This window comes from Mesoplodon densirostris, chromosome 3, assembly GCF_025265405.1.
Source record: "Mesoplodon densirostris isolate mMesDen1 chromosome 3, mMesDen1 primary haplotype, whole genome shotgun sequence".
Classification (NCBI taxonomy): Eukaryota; Metazoa; Chordata; class Mammalia; order Artiodactyla; family Ziphiidae; genus Mesoplodon; species Mesoplodon densirostris.
Window position 1 is genome coordinate 104,121,399 of NC_082663.1, and position 21,747 is coordinate 104,143,145.

General features: G+C 37.7%; 1 protein-coding gene and 1 non-coding gene across 2 annotated transcripts in view; both read right to left on the reverse strand.

Annotated features, from left to right (window-relative positions):
• Positions 1–670: 670 nt before the first annotated feature.
• On the reverse strand, positions 671–777 carry LOC132487243 (U6 spliceosomal RNA). The gene has a single exon (XR_009531541.1). It is a non-coding gene; the product is annotated as a U6 spliceosomal RNA (small nuclear RNA).
• Positions 778–13,420: 12,643 nt separating this feature from the next.
• CEP120 (centrosomal protein 120) overlaps positions 13,421–21,747 on the reverse strand; it is an 80,880-nt gene continuing 72,553 nt past the window's right edge. Inside the window, exons 19-20 of the mRNA XM_060093287.1 lie at positions 19,122–19,267; positions 13,421–15,270 (exon numbers count right to left, since the gene is read on the reverse strand). Of these exons, the coding sequence (XP_059949270.1) occupies positions 15,036–15,270; positions 19,122–19,267 (381 nt within the window). The 3' untranslated portion in view covers positions 13,421–15,035. The remainder of the gene's footprint in view (positions 15,271–19,121; positions 19,268–21,747) is intronic.

Consider the following 21,747-nt stretch of genomic DNA (forward strand, 5'->3'; position numbering starts at 1 on the left):
TTAAAATTTCTATTTTATTTATTTCCTCTCTGATCTTTATTATTTCCTTCCTTCTGCTGACTTTAGGTTTTGTTTCTTCTTCTTTTTCTAATTCTTTTAAGTGGTGGGTTAGGTTGTTTATTTGAGATTTTTCTTATTTTTTTGAGGACGGCATGTATTATTATGAACTTCCCTCTAAGAACTGCTTTTCTGTATCCCATAGATTTTGTGTGGTGTGTTTTCATTGTCATTTGTCTCTGAGTATTTTCTAATTTCCTCTTTGATTTCATCATTGACCCACTGGTTTTTTAGTAGGATGTTTTTTAGTCTCTGTGTAGCCGTTTTTCTTATTTCTTTTTCTGTCATTAATTTCTAGTTTCATGCTGTTGTGATCGGAAAAGATGCTTGAGATAATTTCTATACTCTTAAATTTGCTGAGGATTGTTTTGTGCCCTAGTATGTGTTCAATCCTAGAGAATGTTCCACGTGCACCAAAAAGAATGTGTATTCTGTTTTTTTTGGATGTAATTTCCTAAAAATCTCAATTAAATCTAACTGTTCTAGTGTATCATTTAGTATCTCTGTTGCCTTATTGATTCTCTGTCTGGAAGATCTGTCTATTGATGTGAGTAGGGTGTTAAATTCTCCTAGTATTATTGTATTCCTATCAATTTCTCCCTTTATGTCTGTTAAAAATATGAAATGCTTTATGAATTTCCATGTCATCCCTGCACAGGGGCCATGCTAATATTCTCTGTATCATTCTAATTTTAGTATATGTGCTGCCAAAGTGAGCATGATCATATGGTTTTATTTTTCAATTTGTAAACGTGGAGTATCACACTGATTGATTTGCAGTTACTGAAAAATCCTTGCATCCCTTTGATAGATTCCACTTTACATGGTGCATGATCCTTTTAATGCACTGTTGGACTCGGTTTGCAAGTATTTTGTTGAGGACTTTTATGTCTATGTTCATCAGTGATACTGGTCTTTAATTCTCTCTCTTTTTTTTTGCAGTATCTTTGTCTGGTATTGGTGTCAGAATGATGGCCTCATAGAATGAGTTAAGGAGTGTTTCTTCCTCTGCAGTTTTTTGAAATAGTTTCAGAAGAATCAGTGTTAACTCTTCTCTAAATGTTTGATAGAATTCGCCTGTGAAGCCATCAGATCCTGTACTTTTGTTCATTGGGAGTTTCAATTTCAGTGCTTGTGATTGGTCTGTTTATACTTTCTATTTCTTCCTGGTTCAGATTTGGGAGATTGTACCTTTCTAGGAATTTGTCCATTTCTTCTAGATTGTCCATTTTATTGGCATATAGTTTATTGTAGTGGTGTCTTAATAATCCTTTGTAATTCTGTGGTGTCAGTTGTAACTTCTCCTTTTTCATTTCTAACTTTATTGATTTGAGCCCTCTCCCTGTTTATCTTGATGAGTCTGGCTAAAGGTTTATCAATTTTGTTTATTTTTTTCAAAGAACCAGCCTTTAGTTTCATTGATGTTTTCTATTGTTTTCTTCATCTCTATTTCTTTTATTTCTGCTGTGATTTTTATGATTTCTTTCAGCTAACTCTGGGTTTTATTTGTTCTTTCTCTAGTTGCTTAGGTGTAAGGTTGGGTTGCTTATTTTTGATTTTTCTTATTTCCTGAGGTAAGATTGTATTGCTACAAAGTTCTCTCTTAGAACTGCTTTTGCCACATTTCGTATGTTTTGGATCATCCTGTTTTCATTTTCATTTGTCTCTAGGTATTTTTTATTTCCTGTTTGATTTCTTCAGTGATCCAGTAGTTATTTACTAATATATTGTTTAGCCTCCACATGTTTGTGTTTACAGTTTTTTTCTTGTAGTTGATTTCTAATCTCATAGTGTTGTGGTCAGGTAAGGTGCTAGATATGATTTCAATTTTCTTAAATTTACTGAGGCTTGCATTGTGGCCCAGCATGTGATCTATCCTGGAGAATGTTCTATGTGTGCTTGAGAAGGTGTATTCTGCTGCTTTTGGATGGAATGCTGTAGAAATATCAATTAAGTCCATCTGGTCTAATGTGTCATTTAAGGCCTGTGTTTCCTTATTGATTTTCTGTCTGGATGATCTGTCCTTTGATGTAAATGGGGTATTAAAGCCCCTCACTATTATTGTGTTACTGTCAATTTCTCCTTTTATGGCTGTTAGCATTTGCCTTATATGTTGAGGTGCTCCTATGTTGGGTGCATATATATTTACAATAGCTATATCTTCTTCTTGGATGCATTGCTTGATCATTATGTAGTGTCCTTCTTTGTCTCTTGTAACAGTCTTTTTTTTTTTAAGGTCTATTTTGTCTGATATCAGTATTGTTATTCCAGCTTTCTTTTGATTTTCATTTGCATGAAATACCTTTTTCCATACTCTCACTTTCATTCTGTATGTGTCCCTAGATCTGAAGTGTGTCTCTTTTAGACAGCACATATACGGGTGTTTTTGTATGCATTCAGCCAGTGTATGTTTTTGGTTTAATCTGTTTACATTTCAGGTAATTATTGATATGTTCTTATTGCCATTTTATTCACTGTTTTGGACTTGTTTTCATAGGTCTTTTTTCTTCCCTTCCTTTTTTGTTCTCTTCTGTTGTAATTTGATGACTATCTTTAGTGTTGTGTTTGTATTACATTTTCTTTTTTGTGTGTACATCTATTGTAGACTTTTCCTTGTGGTTACCATGAGTGTTTGATGTAGCAGTCTATATATATACATAACTGTTCTAAGTTGCTGGTCTCTTAATTTCAAATGCACATCCAATATCCTGCATTTGTACTCTCCTCTTCTCACAATTGCTGGTTTTGATATCATATTTGTGTGTGGATGATCTATTATATTTATGTTTGCCTTTACTGGTGAACCTTCCCATTTGTAATTTTCTTGTTTCTAGTGGTGACCTTTCCTTTCCTTCTAGAGAAGTTCCTTTAGCATTTGTTGCAAAGCTGGTCTAGTGGTGCTGAATTCTCTTAGCTTTTGCTTGTCTGTAAATCTTTTGATTTCTTTGTCAAATATGAATGAGAGCCTTGCTGGGTAGAGTATTCTTGGTTGTAGGCTTTTCCCGTTTATCACTTGAAATATATCATGCCGCTCCCTTCTGACCCACAGAGTTTCTGCTGAGAAATCAGCTGATTATTTTATGGGAATTTCCTTGTATGTTGTTTGTTCCTTTTCCCTTGTTGCTTTAATATTGTCTCTTTGTCTTTAATTTTTGTCAATTTGATTAATATGTTCCTCAATGTGTTCCTCCTTGGGTTTATCCTGCCTGGGACTCTCTGTGCTTCCTGAACTTGGGTGACTGTTTCCTTTCCAATGTTAGGGAAGTTTTCAGCTATTATCTCTTCACGTATTTTCTCAGGCCCTTTCTCTCTCTCTTTGCCTTCTGGGACCCCCATAATGTGAATGTTGGTGAATTTGATGTTGTCCCAGATGTCTCTTAAAGTGTCCTAATTTTTTTTTTTTTTTTTTTTTGCGGTACGTGGGCCTCTCACTGTTGTGGCCTCTCCCGTTGCAGAGCACAGGCTCTGGATGCGCAGGCTCAGTGGCCATGGCTCACGGGCCCAGCTGCTCTGCGGCATGTGGGATCTTCCTGGACCGGGGCACGAACCCGTGTCCCCTGCATCGGCAGGCAGACTCTCAACCACTGCGCCACCAGGGAAGCCCCCTAGTATCCTAATTTCTTTTCATTCTTTTTTCTTTATTCTGTTCCATGGCAGTGATTTCCACAGTTCTTTCTTCCAGCTCACTTATCTGTTCTTTTGCCTCATTTATTCTCCTATTGATTCCTTCTGGTGTATTTTTCATTTCAGTTATTGTATTGTTCAACTCTGTTTTTTTTTTTATATCATCTAGCTCTTTGTTAAGCATTTCTTATGTCTTCTTGGTCTGTGCCTCCATTCTTTTTCTGAGATCTTGGATCATCTTACTATAATTTCTCTGAATTATTTTTTTAGGTAGATTGCCTATCTCTGTTTCACTTGTTCTTCTGGGGTTTTATCTTGTTCCTTCATCTGGAACATATTCCTCTGCCATCTCATTTTGTCTAACTTTCTGTGTTTGCAGTCCCACAGGCTGCAGGAATTTAGTTGCTGCTGCTTCTGGTGTCTGCCCCCATCTTGTTGTTGCTTCTTCTTTGTCTTTGGAAGTAGAATATCATTTTCAGTAGGTTCGAGTCTCTTTTGTCAATGGTTCAGCAGTTAGTTGTGATTTTGGTGTTTTCATGAGAGCAGGTGAGCTCAGGTCCTTCTACTCTGCCTTCTTGTCCTCAGACTGTACAAAGCTTTTGTTTTCCTTTGTGCTCTGTCTAGTTTCACTTGTTTATAATGTGTTGTGGGCAGAGGCCTTTTACCTGGTGATTTAGGTAGAGATCCTGATGAGAAATGGATGCACTGACACTTCAGCTCAGGATGTGTGCAGAGGTTTTTTTCTTATTCTTGCATTTGAAACAAATTCCTGTCTTCTCATTTTCCATAAGTTTCTCTATTTCTATGAAATTAGAGGTAACAGTTACCCATCCTGGTCTTGAAGGGGTGTCCTTATGTGGGTGTGTCCATCTACAGTCTGTGTGTGTCTAGTGGCTTTTGATGGGAGAACACGAGTCATGTCTTCCCCCAGGGTATGCTGACAGCTATCACTGAGGTGGGCCACAGAGATGGCAGAGCTAGAGCCAGAGCCAGATGTGAGCTGGGCCTTCTCCTATGTTCAGTGCCTGACACCACCGTATTGAGGGTGGGTTCAGGTCTCAAGGTGCTAAAGAAGAGGCCCTGAGGTTTGGATCCAAGCTGGTTCTGTTCTAAATGTGTGCTCCTCACTGCACCCAGCATTGACACCTTAGCTCCAGATGGAAGCAGAGTTGGAGCAAGAGGGGCCAGATCAGGCACCCAGTGCAGGCCAGGGCCTGTACTGGGGTGGTCCCATATACCATTCAGAGTTTCAGACCACTCCTGATCTGCTGCCTCCAAGAGTGCCAGGAAGAGCCACTCCAAACCCATTCAGATGTAGTGCCAGGTATAAGCCAGCTCTGTCCTCCACAACTGCACATTCCCCCTGGCAGCAGCAACCTTCATCCTAGTGGGATGCTGCCCCACAGAGCAAGAGGGGCCAGAGTGGGCACTCAGTGTGGGCCAGGGTGCATGGTGGGGTGTCATGGGAAACTGGCCAGAGTCCCAGGCAATCTCAAACTGCTTACTCAGCCGTGTTTTCGGAACAAGGATGCATGTGCTTGCACTTCACAAGTGGAGTCCAAGTTTCTCACAGCCCCCCTACCAGTCTTACTGGTCCCCAAACCAGCCAAGGGGACTCATCTTCCTGGTATTGGACTCAAGGTCTGGCATGTCCCATATGTGGTTTTAACCACTCACTTCCCAGGAAGTATCTCCAGGACTGTGTAATACCCCCCTTCTGTGTCCCCTCCCAGGGGTGCAGGTCCTGACATGATCACTTCTCTTTCCTTCCTACCTGACTTTGTGTGGATCTTTCTTTATTGCCTTGGTTTCTTTATTGCCTTTATAGTCTTTCTGCCAGTCTACAGTTTGTTTTCAGTGAGAATTGCTCCACATGTAGATTTTTTCTTTTTTTGATGTGTTCATGGAGGGGAGACAAGCTTAGCATCCTCCTACTCCACCATCTTGATCTCTCTAGTCATTATTTCTTTACATAAGCTTTCTGCCCCCTTTCTCTCTTTTGGTACTCTCGTAGTACATATATTGTTTCACTTAATGGTACCCCATAATTCACATAGGATTTCTTCACTGTTTTTCATTCTTTTTTCTTTATTCTCCTCTGACTGGATAATAACAAATGACCTGTTCTCAAGTTCACAGATTCTTTCTTCTGTATAATTAAAGCCTGCTGTTGATGTTCTTCTTGCATTTTTTTTATTCCATTATAATCTTCAGCTCCAGAATATGTTTTTTTTTTTTTGGTTTTTGTTTTGTTTTGTTTCTACGATCTCTCTCTCTCTCTCTCTCTCTCTGTTGAGCTTCTCATTTGGTTTATGTATTGTTTTCCTAATTTAATTGTCTATATGTATTCTCTTATAGCTCACTAGTCTTCCTTAAACCAATTATCTTGAATTCTCTGTCAATTCATAGTTTTTATTTCTTTGGAGTTGATTACTGGAAAATTATTGTTTCTTTGGTTGTGTCATGTTTCCCTGATTTTTCACCTTTATTGTAGGCTTGTGTTGATGTCTCTGCATTTGATGGAACAGTAACCTCTTCCAGAATTTATGGACAGGTTTTGGTGGGAAAAGATCATCAGCATGTGGTACAAGGGCAGTGGCTGAGTGGGGTGTGGTAGTTCTGGCTCCAGGTAAGTCCTGGTGGTGCTGCTCCATGCAGCTCCATCAGCTGAGATCACTGTTCACAAAGATTGCTGGGGTCTTCATTGGCCAGGGCCATGACTGTCTGAAGCAGTGGTGGGGTCTGATGTGGTCTTTGGTGGTAAAGTCTTCCAGGGAACTCCTGATCTTTCTTCTCCTGCTGGGGTTGTCATGGCAAAGGGTATACCTTTTGGATCCATATCCAGCTCATGAGTGCCATTGTGGTAGAGTTGGCATTGGTGTCTGATGCATAGGCACCATGGAACAGCTATGAAGTTGGACTCTGGAGGTAGAGAGCAACAGCGGCTCCAGGGATTGGGGCACTGGCCCACAGTGGTGGTTGCTCTGGTATCTGAGATGTTGGTGCAAGCTGAGCAGCCAAGGAGCTGGGAGCTGGAGAGTGGGTGAATTTGTAGAGACAGTAACTCCAGAATCTGGGGCACTGCCTATCCCCCAGTGGTGTTGACTCCAGTGCCCAAGATGTGGGTACACACAGAACAGGCACACAAAGAGCACACGCACAGTCAGGGTCTGAAATTTTGGGACATGCAGAGCAGCTGTGGCTCTGGGGTCTGGGGTAAGTATGGGGCTTGGTGGGAGGGGTGGCATCCTTGGTCCCAGGACACCACAGACTCTTTCTTGGGGGGTTGTAGTATCTCCTCTCTGAGGGGTCCATGATGGCAATGGTTGTTGCTTACCTCAGTAGTGAAATCTGCTTGTATTCTCTGTGGAGCAGGCCATTGGGATTCATATGAACAAACACAATGGAGTAGTCCATACTGTCATGGGGGCTGTTGAGCTCCTCAGTGGCAAAGGCTGTTGGGATTCTCCACAGAGCATGCCATGGGGAATGTGATGGCCTTTGCCATGTGGCTGATACTGATAGCCTTCACCTTTTGTATTTTTTGGTTCCTAGCTGTCTCTGGACACCTCAGCTATGCTGATCTCCCCGGAGATCTTTGTTGTGCAGTTATTCTCGTTTGGTTCCCCTGTGTTGCTATAGGCTCTCAATTGGACTCTTGAGTCCTCCCAGGGGTGTTTCCATTCATGAATAGCTGCATACTTGTAATATTTTCTTGAGGAATGAAGGCTGGTATCTCCTACTCCATTATCTGGTTCTTTTCTGCCTTATTTCACTGGCTATGAACCTTTCATACAGTCTTGAACAGAGATAGTGAGAGCAGATACTGTTTTGTTCTTGATCTTTTGGGAAAGCACTCACTCTTTACTATTAAGTATGTTAGCTATAGGGTCCTGTAGATGTCCTTTATCAGATTGAAGAAGTTCCCTTATATTCTTAGTTTGCTGGGAGTGTTTATCAGGAATGGATGTTGGATTTTGACAAATGCTTCTTCTCACTTGACTACTATTGTCACTCGTACCCAGAATTGGCTATTGACACATTCTATGGAAATGCTTTGGACACTATGGATTTTAAGGCCATCTTAGATTCCAGCTGAGTTTGCCTACATACACAACCCCCTTTGCTAGCTAAGCTTTGGGAGCACAGGCTTATAAACATACTGGTTTGTTGTTGTTTTTCTCATTCTCCCCCTATACCTACCTCTGAAGTTCTAGTGTGACTAGCAACTACTCTGATGTAGCTTATGACAAAAATTGTTCCTCTGGTTCAAACAAGTTTGATACTACTTTTAATATCAAATTTAGTATCCAAATACTCTTACAAAATCTGAGAAAAAAAGTCTTGAGATAAAATAACATGCATGAGCAAAGCTTCTACTAATAAAGCTGTGACTGGAAACTTTTTTGCTTACTCTACTTTATAGTAACAGAATCTATCAGAAACAGAACAGTGAGTGTAGATAAAGGACGAGGAGAAGGAAAATGCAGAAATGCTATTTTGGTCATTCTTTGCTGTTGATTACATGAAGGGACTGGAGTTGCACTGTCACCTGTAGTTTTTACTGATAACCACGAAGGGTATAATCTCTTTCCAAGATAACATACTAGGAAGAACAATAGTAATACTTTATATATAACTACAGTTGACCCTTGAACAACATGGGTTTGAACTGTATAGGTCCACTTATACAAATATATACTAGAGAACTATGTGATCTGTGGTTGAATCTTCAGATGCAGAACCACAGGTAGGAGGGCCGTCCTAAAGTTACAGGTGGATTTTTGACTGCCAGGGTTGGCACTGCTAACACATGCATTGTTCAATAATCAACTGTATGTAGAACTGTATACTACATAAAGCACTTACATAGAGTGTGTATGTGTATATATATATATAATATATAATAAATCTATATAAATCTATAATTTGTTTGATCTCTGTGGAACAGGCAGATTATTCTCTTCCACTTGGTAGAACAGCATGCCACTAGCAATTGCTAAATATGTACACACACTGAAGGAAGCATTGAAATGAATACTGCACATGTGCTCCAAATTTTAAGTTTAGATTCATGCCAGAATATACTAGATGGACAATTACTTCTCATGTGTATGTATACTGCTGGATTCACAGACATATTCAGATAGATCTGAACAGTGACACTGAGGTTCAAGTGATAATAAAAGGGGTAAAGAGTAATGAACCAGTGAACCCACCTGACAATTTTATAGACCTTAGGAAGAAAAAGAAAAGGTATACCAGAGGAAAACTGAGGTGTGAGCTCTTCTTTCCACTCTTTCTTTCCCCGTTTTTCTTTCTCCTTCTTTATTTCTTCCTTTTCTGTTTTGGGGGGTTTATAAAGAATCTTTTACAGACAAATTTTGGGTGTCATTTGTTCCTGGTAAACACTTACATGTTCATAGGGAGATGAGAGAAAGAAGTGTGGATTGATAACAGGGAGAGAGGTGGTAGGCCAAATGTGGGCTGGCTATTACAGTTTTTATTGGTGAAAAAAGTCTGTGGGCTAAATCACTTCTGAAGACTATTTATAAAACTTTCTTATTTGGTACCTTTATTCTCTTTGTGCAAATTTTACAAATTTCAGTTGGTTACCTAAATAAACTTCTGCCAGAAACCTTCAAGAGAATACCATTAATCTCATCTGCCAACAATGAAGCTAAATCAGGAATTCAAAGTTCCTTCCTTGAGGCAACAACCGGGCACTACACCAGTCTGCTATACTATCTCATCCAATCTAAACAGGATGACTCAAGATATGTGCTGAATATTAATATCTCAAGTTCTTGACTTGACATCCCATTTTCAGGGCATCTTTGCACACAATCTGAACTGAATTCAAGTAATGCAATAATAGCCTTGCTTGAAATTCAGAATTTCTCTCAAGAAAACAGATGGAAATTTTAGTAACCAAATCTTTCTCAATTTTTCAGATTACAGAAAGAAGTCATAGAAATGAAATGAGTTCTTTAATGCTTTTAATCGTGCTCCATCTATTCATTAATATGAGAACTTGCTAAAAAACTGAGCAAATCTACTAGGCATAGACTCTCTCACTATTGGGTTGGCATTCACTAAAATTTATAATAATGTCAAAGTAGGATTTTGCAATAATATTTCATTTGCCCTGGCCAAGTTTTAATCTAAAATACTGAGGAAAATTCAGCACTCATCCAATGGATCTGCATGCTTTTGACTAGTTAACATGTTAATCAAGAAAAGGGTTGTGCTGTCCAACTATTAGATAAGCTATTTGGAAAAGAAAAAATATTTGTCTGTGAATTTGTGGATGAAATGTTTCCAAGAAGAAATTATAAATGGACCCTATTTTAGTTCTCTCCTATTATGAATGACAGGTTTAACATTCTTAGAAACCCTAAGAATATAATGACTACATCTTTAAAAGCCTCTAGGGATTATTGTACATTAACGTATCAGAGTCAGTAAATTATTTATCTATAAATTAATCTTTCTAAACAGATTTCCACCCCCCTTCAATTTGAAAGCTAAACTTCTGAGTCTCTATTTCAGCAACTTTATATCTGAAGAGCCTACATCTGTAAAAACATTTCTAATGAAAACATGAAGACAACCCCCAGAGAAGCAAATAAAATGAGATTTAAGTATATAGCAGCCCTTCTACAGTTACATTCCTAACAATAGTGGGTTCTAATTCGATGCCAAATAGAGGTTATATAACAAAATCAGTGAGCACTCTAGTTCTTTTGGTTTCAGTGAAAAATTTAGGTGCTTAAACATTTCCGTCTGTACTTCCACATTTACACCAAGATGGAGGAGTTATGTCTTTGTCTGCCAAGTCACAGAAGCCGAGGGCCCATCAGATAGGAAGATACATAGATTGTGTTCTAGGGCAGGTGGCAGAAGAAGTGCATGCTGGAAAGTCTGGGTTCCGAGGCCTTTGTCCCAGTTGCCAAAACACAAATATCAAAGACAGATTTGAATTTTCAAGTCATACCATGTTAAAAATTATCCACCCAGACTTTATTCAGCACTCCCACACAAACCATTTCCTCAATTAATAAGACCACCAACCAACAATAAGGCTACCTCAATTGAAAAGATATTAAGCCTAATTTAGGGAACTAGTAATCCACTGTGAGAAATTATCACTCAAATTTATGTCCATGTTCTGGACTACCTGCTAAATTAAATAACCAGTACTGTTTTGTTTTGTGTTGATTTTGTCATTATTCTTTTTTAAAAGGATAATAAGACCTTAATTTTATAATACATGAAGGGATTACAATTCCAAGTTTCAAGGACGCTCCAATTTTACCTTTAGAGGTTGGGATGAAAAAGTAGCCATTAATTTTCACTACTTTCAGAATTTGCCAACAAAGGCACTACAAACATATAATGCAATATCTGATCCACTCCTACAATCAAGGAATGAAAAGATAGTATCTTTAAAAATGGCTTGCCAGGAGGCTCATGTGTAAAACCCCTTTAGTATTTAAACACTGGGTAGGCAGATTTGAAGCAAACTTTTTTTTTAATTGTAGTAAAATATACATAACACAAAATTTTAACAATTTTAAGCGTACAATTCAGTGGCGTTACATATATTCACAATGCAACCATTTCCACTATCATCATCCTCAACAGAAACTCTGTACCTATTCAGCAGTAACTCCCGAATTCCTGCACCACCCCCCCCCCCGCCAGATAACCTCTATTGTACCTTCTGTCTCAATGCAATTGAAGCCTTTTTTTTTCTTTTTTTTGCGGTACGCGGGCCTCTCACTGTTGTGGCCTCTCCTGTTGCGGAGCACAGGCTCCAGACGCGCAGGCTCAGCGGCCATGGCTCACGGGCCCAGCCGCTCCGCGGCATGTGGGATCTTCCCGGACCGGGGCACAAACCCGTGTCCCCTGCATCGGCAGGACTCTCAACCACTGCGCCACCAGGGAAGCCCCAAGCATACTTTTAAAAAGCCAAACAATCCAACAAACAAATCCCTCAGTTTCAACAGAGCCGGGTCAGTGAGGCCAGGAAAGCGCATTCTCCCAGTACCTCAGTCATTAATTTTTATGTCTATTTTGACTGGCAGACCACACACAATTTTTTCTTCAAGAGTGCAGCAACTATTGAGTACCTACCTGGGGAAGCCACTATTTTAGTCCTGGCAAATGGCAGAAAGTAAGACAGACCTAACCTCTGTCCTCATGGACCTTCTATTCTAGTTAACCATGCTTCTCTTTATCCCCACTCTAGAAATCAGGTGGGAAAGTGTGCAGTTTTGATAGGATACCAGTGGCACGATACATGCCCTGTATCAATAATCCATTTCCAGCATCAGAGGACTGCTCAGAGGTGTTACGGCAGAACATTATCTACCATTCACTATTTTAGGTCACTGCTTTACGAGGTAATGGATGATAGAACAGCTGAGCTATACTAACTGATTGATAAATGTTCTACCCTTATTTGGGCCTTCTGCATCTGTTTCATTTAATTTAACATCTGATAAAATGCTATATACCATAGAAACTGGGCATAGAAAAATACTTAAGGTTTCCAATTTTAGTATCAAATTTGGAATTTCATTTATATGAAATGTCCAGAATAGGCAAATCCACAGATACAGAAAGTGGATAAGTGGCTGTCAAGGGCCGGGGAGAGGGGTAAAGGGGGAATGATTGCTAATGAGTGTGGTACTTCTTTAGGGGATGGTGAGAACGTTTCAGTATTAGATAGCAGTGATGGCTGCACAACCGTGTGAATATACTAAGAATCACGGAAGTGCATACTTTAAAATGGTGAATCCTATGGTATCTGAATTATATCAATAAAAAAGTCAAGTCAGGTATTCAGTCAAGCCAGACACAATGGTAGTGAGAGGCCAAATTTTCAAAGTCCATCCATAGCTACCAGGGGACCCTTTTTATAGACTCTTAAGAACCAGGTCAATCAGTCCATTCTGAGGTGGCTGAGGACAAGCAGTATGTACTGGGGCGATCTGAGGACTCAGATTCGGGCTGGGACGTATCTGGACAGAGCAGTAAGTGGATGAGAAAGTCATCTGATCAGACTTGCCTGATGTAATCTTAAGTTGTTCATGCAGTGCCTTAATACAGCCTTAAATCATACTCAAAACTTCCACACCTGCTGGAAGCAACAGGATCCCAAGTCTATATAGAAATCACTGGGATATACCTGTAAAGGAACTCTTCCAATTTATACAGACATGGCACCACACATACCTGGAAGACGTAGTAATACACCTCCCGTGCAGTATGTGCTAGCCGTACACATAGAAACTAGGCTTTCTCCATGAAAAGGAATCACAAACATTTTAAAGGTAAACTTTGTTTCACATGAAAATACCTGATGAAAGGTCGCTGTTACATATAGTACTGAGGAAACTTCTTATTCACTCACCTACTCACTTGCTCATTCACTCATCTCTCTACTATGGTCATAACTCAACTCCCAGGCACCGATGATAATTTAGTAACAGCAATCAGTATAAATACAGTAAATGCCACTTACAAATGAAACGTCTGTTGCTACAGGACCACAAAAAGGTGTTAAAACTTCAGACTCTCCCAATTTTAGAACATATAAAAGTATCTATCTGTAATGTAAGCACTTAAAAACCAAAAACACAAAGTAACTTGATACAGGAAGTGCCAAGCACTTGCCCAATCCATTTAACAAAAAAATAACAGACTGCTCAGAAGCTCAAAGATGCATACAAGTATCATTTTTATTTGATAAAATACATAGCCAAAGGATTACTTTAGAGAAGGCAAACCACACATCCATTTTAGAAATGTCCTTTTTGTTTCTTTAAATCTAAGGCCCCCTCTAGTGTTTGAAAACAGTCACATGCAGCACACAGTGCAACTGAAGGCACAGTCACAATATTTACCCAAGACCTTCCCAAATAAAAAGAATACTTGTGTTCCATTCATGTGGCACAAAAATCAATGAGAGAAAATGTCTAGCCATAATTAATACTTCACATTCTTGCTATAATTCACATATTCATTATTCTCTCAGTAATTTCTCTATTTACTCTTGGGTTGTTTTCAGATTAACACTTGTTAACAAGGGGGGAGGAAAAAACATATAAAGCATGTAGGGACTTTAATTTCCCAAACAAACAAGAAATATGCCACCTTGAAAACAACAGAAAATTTAGTGTCACCAAATAGCCTCTTCTGCTTTTGTGGAAGTTATCAGTAAATAGTATATATTTCCTAAAGTATATACTTAAAATTTATTTCGGAATAAGAAATTTTAAACTACATATATTTCAAAGCTCACCTAATCTGTGAATTTGCTAGTCAAACCTTTTTAGTACCCTGTAAAAGGAAGTGGAAAGTGTTGCTTTGAGGGCAAATGTTGGCTCTGAAGAATACAAAGGAATTCTTAAAAATTTATACTGACATGGCACTACATAAATCCAATGACTTAATCTCATGTTCTTTTGTAAAAGACTGATTAAACTCAGGGGGAGTCAAAAATAGTAGGTTTTCACTCTACTTTCTTAGCTAAAGCGTTTATGCGTCTGTTTCCATGTTTTATTACAGAGGGTTTACATTAACAACTAGTATTACTATTATTGGAAAATGAAATCTCTATTTTTAACAAAAGAAAACAATGCAATCTTGAGCAGGAGACTGACAGAGAAAACTTACTAAGCTATTACTTCATATTCTTAAAAGTTAAGAGTATACTAAAAATTTGAAAATTCAATAGCTGTTGAAACAAGTTTAATCTGTATTAACTTCATTTAAATAAATGACTAATTTGTCATTCAATAGATCACAAATGGCTTCTTTGCACTGATCCTGCTTTCTGTTTTCTAACTTGTCACCTGCAAATGTTACAAGTTAAAAAAGACAGCTCATCTAAAATGAATTAAATAAAACTAGTTGCATTTACAAGTGGTCTCAACTTTTAAGATACCTCTATTCAGATGAACAGGACAGCATTTTTAAAGTGCAACATATACTCTTTTGGCTCAACATAAAAAATTATGTAACTGGAAATTACTACAGTCATTTCTCTGAGAATAAATTTAGTGAAAAGCCGTTCCGAAAGTTAGCCATGAAATTATAAATTATGAGAAACACTGAAAAGTCATTAAAAATGAGACTATAAAATGCAATTACAAATAAACCAGAGTGGGAGAGGTAGCATAAAGTAAATAAAATCAAATAAATACTATACAACAACATACAAAATCTTGCTTATAAAAAACTGAAAATTGCATTGTAAAACATCCATTTCCCCTTCTTTTGAGGGCTTTACTATTAAATTAAAATGTAGACCTGGAGTCTCTGTAAAGATTTTCCAAATGTTATTAATTACTGGCATTGTTTTTTGCCAAAATCTCTCCAATCTGTCGGTCAAGTTCACTTATTATTCGATCCTCATGATTATACACACCCGTCCTCATCAAAGTATCCCTTTCTTCTATGAGGCGAGTCAAATAATCATCCAAACCTTCTTCCAGTGCACTGCCGTGTGGGCCATCCGTTTTTCCGCTCGCAATCTCTCTGGAATCCTGGTACTGTTTTTGTTCTTGTTGCCTTAACCTGAGAAGTCAAGAACACATGCCACTCTAGCAAGCGACAAACACTCTTTTGGTTTTCAGTTAACAACACCACTTAAAAACAAAATGATTTAGTGGTAAAGTACATTTTTTAGTAATATTTTCAGGAAGAAAACAAAAACCACTTGGTTGGCCAGAGTTCGCACACTTATAAAAGACAGTTTTAAAAACAATACTTGTTTTCCTAATTATAAAATACATGAAAACTGTAGAAATTTGGGGAATGTGTAGAAAAGAAAATCATCACCATCTTATTAACCAGAGATAACCAATCTGAGTAATAATTTTCTGTATTCTCAATTAAAAAATGCATGTATTTTAAACACAGTATTGCTAACTTTTTAGAAAACTATATATATAATTCTGTACGTTATATGTATCACTTATTAATATAATGATATCTTCCTATATCATTATTATTGACCTTTAGGTTGTTATTAAACCTTTGTTATGTTTTTTGAACATGAAATTTTCTTCTAAATTCATCCCACAAATATTTACTCTTACTAAACAGTGCTAGGTTTGGGGGATACTGCAGTTGAATCAAGAAGAAAAGTTCCCATTATTATGGAGCTTATATTACTAAGTATTCATAGAAAGTGATATTCTATAGATGTGAATGCCTGGTTCAAAGGGCATGTACATTTTAAGAGTCTGTATGGATAGCTTCAAGTTATATTCAAGATGATCTTATCTAAGAGATGAAGAAAGGGGAGCAGGTGCCAGCCTGGGATTTGGATCTTTACAATGGAATATCATCAATCACTTTACCTTGAAAATGGGGAGTATATTTGGCATTACATTATCACTTAGTAAGTATACTAAGTTTGGACACAGAGTAGGTTTTAATTTAATTTGGAATCTACAACTAAGACATAACTTTATACTCTACGTAACTGGCTACGAAAATATTTAATTTGCAACTACTCCTAACCTTTGTCTTTATAAATAAGATAAAAAAGCAATTGAGTCTAAGCCCCTGCTTCTAGATGGTCTTCACCGTAAGTAAGCCAATGAGAACCAAATCCACTTCTCAAATTACACATGGCGTGGGGTGGAGAGGGAGGAAGAGCCTGGGAGGAGAGTGTCCTGCCCCGACAGACAAGGAGCACTGGGCCCCGGAAAGGGTGCAGGAGCACTAGGAGTGTACAGTTTTGTTTGTTCATATACTTCTCTGAAACCTGAACTGACTCCTAAGATCCCTCACAAAAGAACAAGAAACTGAGGTATACAGTCCAAAAAGGACACCAAATACCTCTATCTGTTCTAAGAAAAAAACCCTAAATAGTGAGGGCCCTGTGCTTTGGGACTGGGGTGGAAATCAAGTGATTAATGGGACACTCGTAAAACTGAGCAACACATGGGGATGAGTAGGAGAAGATTTCTGAATAGTTGTTTCCCCTACTCTAACTCTTACAGCTCTCTTGGAGGAAGAGGTCCTCTTGGGAGATTAATGACACACAGTGCCAAACTATGTACCAGGAAGTTCAACCATTTCCCTGTTCATCTGTTTATGCATGAAGGACAAATGAAATTTTTACACAACTGAGAGACTATCCCTATCAAGTCTTCACTAAAATGCAATCAGCATTCATGATCACAACAGGGTTTTAGAACCCTGTGGCTGAAGAAGTCCATAAAGTTATCAAAGGAAACTTTACTCCCCTGACAAACACTATGTATGGACTCCACTCACCCAGCTTCGTGTCACTAGGAACCTACTGCTTTCAGAATTGCTCTGTTAGAAAGTTCCTTCTTATGTTGAACTCAGTATGTGCCTTTATACTTCCCAATAACTGGCTATGATTCTGTTCAAGAGGAAATCCTACTGAATTATTTTTAACATGGTAGCCCTCCAGATATCTGAAGAGAGCTTTCTAATACTCTGCCCAAGACTTCTCTACAAATTAATATCCCTCACTATCCTAACCACTTTTTGGTCACATTCCTTTGGCAGCTCTCTAGGTAGCTGATTTCCCTTAAAGTCTGTTGCACACTGGTAAGAACAACCCAGAGGTGGTTTTACCACAGTGTGGATTGAACACTCCTTCTATGAATGTCCCTAACTGCACTGGCTCTTTGGCAGCCAAGTCACATTGTTAGTAGTAGTCACTTAAACCCTCCTAGGCTTTCTCACATCAACTGTTTTATTATGTCTTGCCCATCACTTAAGAGATTTTTCTTATAATTTATACAGAGAACTCTGCTTTTGTTTCTAATGTATTTAATCTTGTTGGTTTCAGTTCTCCCTAACTCTTAATTTATTAAGACATTAATAATAAGTTTTAATTTTATATGACCTATCAGCAAATAGCTATCTTCGTTTAAACCACCAAAACAGTGCTCAGCAAACAGTAGGTGCTTAGTATGTATTTGCTAAACTAAAACAAATTGCTATATATAATAGCAAAATTTTGCAAGGCAAAGCACATGTTAAAATTAATTTGTAACATCTTCCAAACCTATGACATAGTAGATACCAAATAAATATTTGCTGAATAAAAAGAGAATAGTGTGAATTGAGCCCTGTAGCATGCATTATAGACCTTGACCTTTTCCAACTGATATTTATACATTAATATTCTAAATGCAGTGGTGTAATTCAGCTCCAAACCCACCTAATATAGTGACTGAATTTTCCCGATTTATATAGGGATATATCATGGGATATTCTGTCAAATGTATGTCCTATGTATACATTGTGTCCTCCCAAAATTCATATGTTTAAAGCCCCAGCCCACAATGTGATGGTATTTGGAGATGGAACCTTTGGGAGATGATTAGGTTTAGATGAGGTCATGAGCGGGGGTGTCATGATGAGATTTATACACTTATTAGAAGAGACACAGTAGAGCTTGTGAGGACACAGCAGTAAGGCAGCTGTCTAACAAGTCAGGAAGAGAGTCCTCACCAAAAACTAACCATGCTGGCACTTTGATCTTGAACTTTTAGCCTCCAGAACTGTGAGAAAATAAATTTCTGTTGTTTAAGCCACCCAATCTATGGTATTTTGTTATGCCAGCCTGAGCTAAGACAGTATGCTTCGCTGCAACAAAAATACTAGTCTCTTGCTAAACTAAGTTAGAAAATCTTCCTGTACACTCCCCTCAAAAAGACAGTAATTTGTTCTAATACTGCTTCCTAATGATTACTTTTCTAACATGAAATACTTGAAATTGTAACTAAGATGAACATGACACTATAGAGAAGCCCATTGTTGCAGAGGAGTTAAAAATACAACCTCTGGAATCAGATATGAACTCTGGCTCCCTGATTTACTAGCTGTGTGACCTTGGAAAGGGTACTTAAATCTCTTTAATCCTTGGTTTCTTCACCTCGAAATGGGGATAATATCTTCCTCAAAAAGTTGCTCCGAGGATTAAAAAAAGTGGAGATAGGCGTATAAGGCATTTAAAATAGCTGCGGATACACAGGGCAATAATTAAGAGCTATATTCTGTATTACTTACATTAAGAATATAACAGTATTTGAAATTTCTTTTACTTTATGTAATTAAAAATTCAGTATACTCAATTACCTTGAAATAGTAGCAATAATCCTAAAACAGTCACACAGGAATAAAATGTAAAGTACTAATGCTATGAGTGGAAACAAAAAAGCTAAATACGGCTATGTTCATGGCAAAAAAATGTTACGAGTAATGGTCTTTGGCAAAGATTTTCTATTGTATAACTCAACTACCTTTTATATATAATGTACCTTATTCTTGAAAGACCTGATGTTGTACTTTCCCTAGACCAATGACTAAATAAAAAGTTGTCCTATTTGAACTTTTGTTTTTGTATGAAAAAAAGTACTTTTTAGTTACTATACCTGTTCAGTTCATTTCTTATATCCAACAATTCTTGTCTCTCGGTGTTTACTGTATCTTTTTCCTCAGCAGCCAAGTAACGTAGTCTCATCTGTTCCAACTCTTCTTGCTGTTTTTTAAGACGAGCCATTTGACTTTCTTGCTCCCGCTTGAAAGAAACAAGCCAGATCTCTAATGTTAGGAATAAATATATTTATATGACTTTGACTTATGATTATAATCCTCCTTGACAGCACCCATGATAGAGCCACACACTGCAGATTCTATTATCTAGAAAGCCCAGGTTCTCTTTACAAACTTTTCCGTGATTTCCCTTCTTGTTATAAGCCATAACCACTCATGGCCCAATCAGTGACTGAGGTTAGCTAAATATCGTAAGATCTAATAGTAGTTAGAGGCAAGAAAGAGTCTGCTGTCAACACAACGAGTTGCCACAGGACCAATGGTTAAGAGTAGTATTTAAGAAATGGTTAATTATACAAAATTATCTAAGAAATTACAATTATATAAAGGAATGGTAAATTATACAAGTTAATTATACAAAATACAAATTATACAGAGGTACCAAGAAAGATTCAATAACTGTCTCTGTACTAGTAACTCCACTCCTACCTCAAGAAATAATATGCCTTTCCACTCTTTTCTCAAGGCTTACTTAGAAATCTATGCACATGATAAAATCTTTTATATAAATGTGTGACATTCCACACAATGGATATTCCATGATTTAGTCAACCACCCTCTCAATAACAGACATTTTGGAATGCTGCAGTAAGACATCCTGTCATCTAACATAGTTAGCTCATGAATCTCTCTCTATATTTCCTTAGGGACCACAAGTGCTTTTCTTTCTTTAGAACAGAACCCCTAAATGGGAAAGCTTGGATCAATAGGTAACATCATCTTTTTTAAAAAAGAAACATTTACTGAGTAATAACAAAACTACCAAATCATAAAGGTGCACTTTGGTCAAATTTTACAAAGTGAACTACTCCCATAACCACCATCCAGAACAAGAAACAGGAGATTATCATAACCCCAGAAGCCCCTCTGTGTTCCTGCCCAAGTCACTGACCACTCATCCTTCACCAAAGATAGGACTAATTTCTAACACCATGAATAAGTTTTCATTGCTTTGAACTTTGTGTACGTGGAACTGTACAGTGTAAGTTTATGTCTGGCTTCTTTCGCTAAACATTTTTTCAGATCCGTTCGTATTATGTGTAGTTGATGATTCACAGTACTACTTAGCATTCTATTGGATGAATATACAGTCTTTTCATTCCACTGCCGAGGGGCACTTGCGTTAGTTTCCAGTTTTGTATTATAAAGCTGATGTGAACATTATTGTACATTCATGGACTTCTGTATGCATTTCTACTGAGTATATACCTGCAATTCAAACTGCTGGGTCATTGGGTATAAGAATTTCAATGTTAGTAAATATGGTCTGTTTTTACAGTAGCAGTACTAATTTACACTCCCATGTAAGCATTCCAGTGCTCTATACTCTTGCCAAAACTGGGTAATGTCAGTTTTTTCTTTTTTTTTTTTTCATTTAAACCATTCTGATAACTTATGTAGTGGTATCTCATGATTTTATTTTGTATTTTTTCAAATACTAATGAGGTTGAACGTGTTTTAATATTTTTAATGGCATTGTTATTCTGTAAAGTTCCTGTTCAACCATTTGGCCCTTTGCTCTACTTGGCAGTCCATCCTTCCTCATTGATATGTGTGTGGTTCTTTACATATACTAGATAAATCCTTTGTCAATTATTTAAATTGTAAATATTTTCCACTAGTCTTTGTCTTGCCTTTTACTTTAATGGTGTTGTTTACTTAATTCTAATATGGTCCAAATTTATCTGTCTGTCTTTGTGTCTGCCTCAGTTTTTTGTTTCTTGTTTTTATTTATTTATTTGGTTGTATGGGGTCTTAGTTGTGGCACGCATGTGGGATCTAGTTCCCTGACCAGGGATCGAGCCCAGGCCCCCTGCATTGGTAGCGTGGGGTCTTATCCACTGTGCCACCAGGGAAGTCCCTAAGTGCCTGTTTTGAAGACACTAGTTTACATTACCTTCTTGAAGCTTCATTTATCAAAAACTCATGCAATTGGTTTTGTGTATGGTGAGATCAAGTTTCTTCTTCTCTGCATACAGAGCTCCAATTGACTTAGCAACATTTACTGGAAAACAACTTTCCCCCCACTGCTTGGCAGTGCCACCTGTTATACATCACCTCTGTCCTTTGATGTATGAGTTGTTTCTGGATTCTCTATCCTTCCGTTAAACTTCACTGTCTTAATTACTGTAACTTTTGTAACAGTAACTCTGGATATTTGATAGTATGTCTTCTGTCTTCAAAATTCTTAGTTATTCTTGACTTGTGTATTTTCATATAAATATCAATTTCTAGGGTTGAAAAAACAAGGCCTGCTGGAACTGCTTATGATTATGCTGAATCTACAAATCAATTTGGCCAAAACCATTATCTTTACAATATTAATTCTTCAAACAGTGAACACAGTTTACCTCTCCAATTATTCAGGTCTTTTAAAATTTTGTTTAACAATATTTTATACTTCTCTATATACTGAGTAGCATCTTTCTTTGAATGTGCACCTAG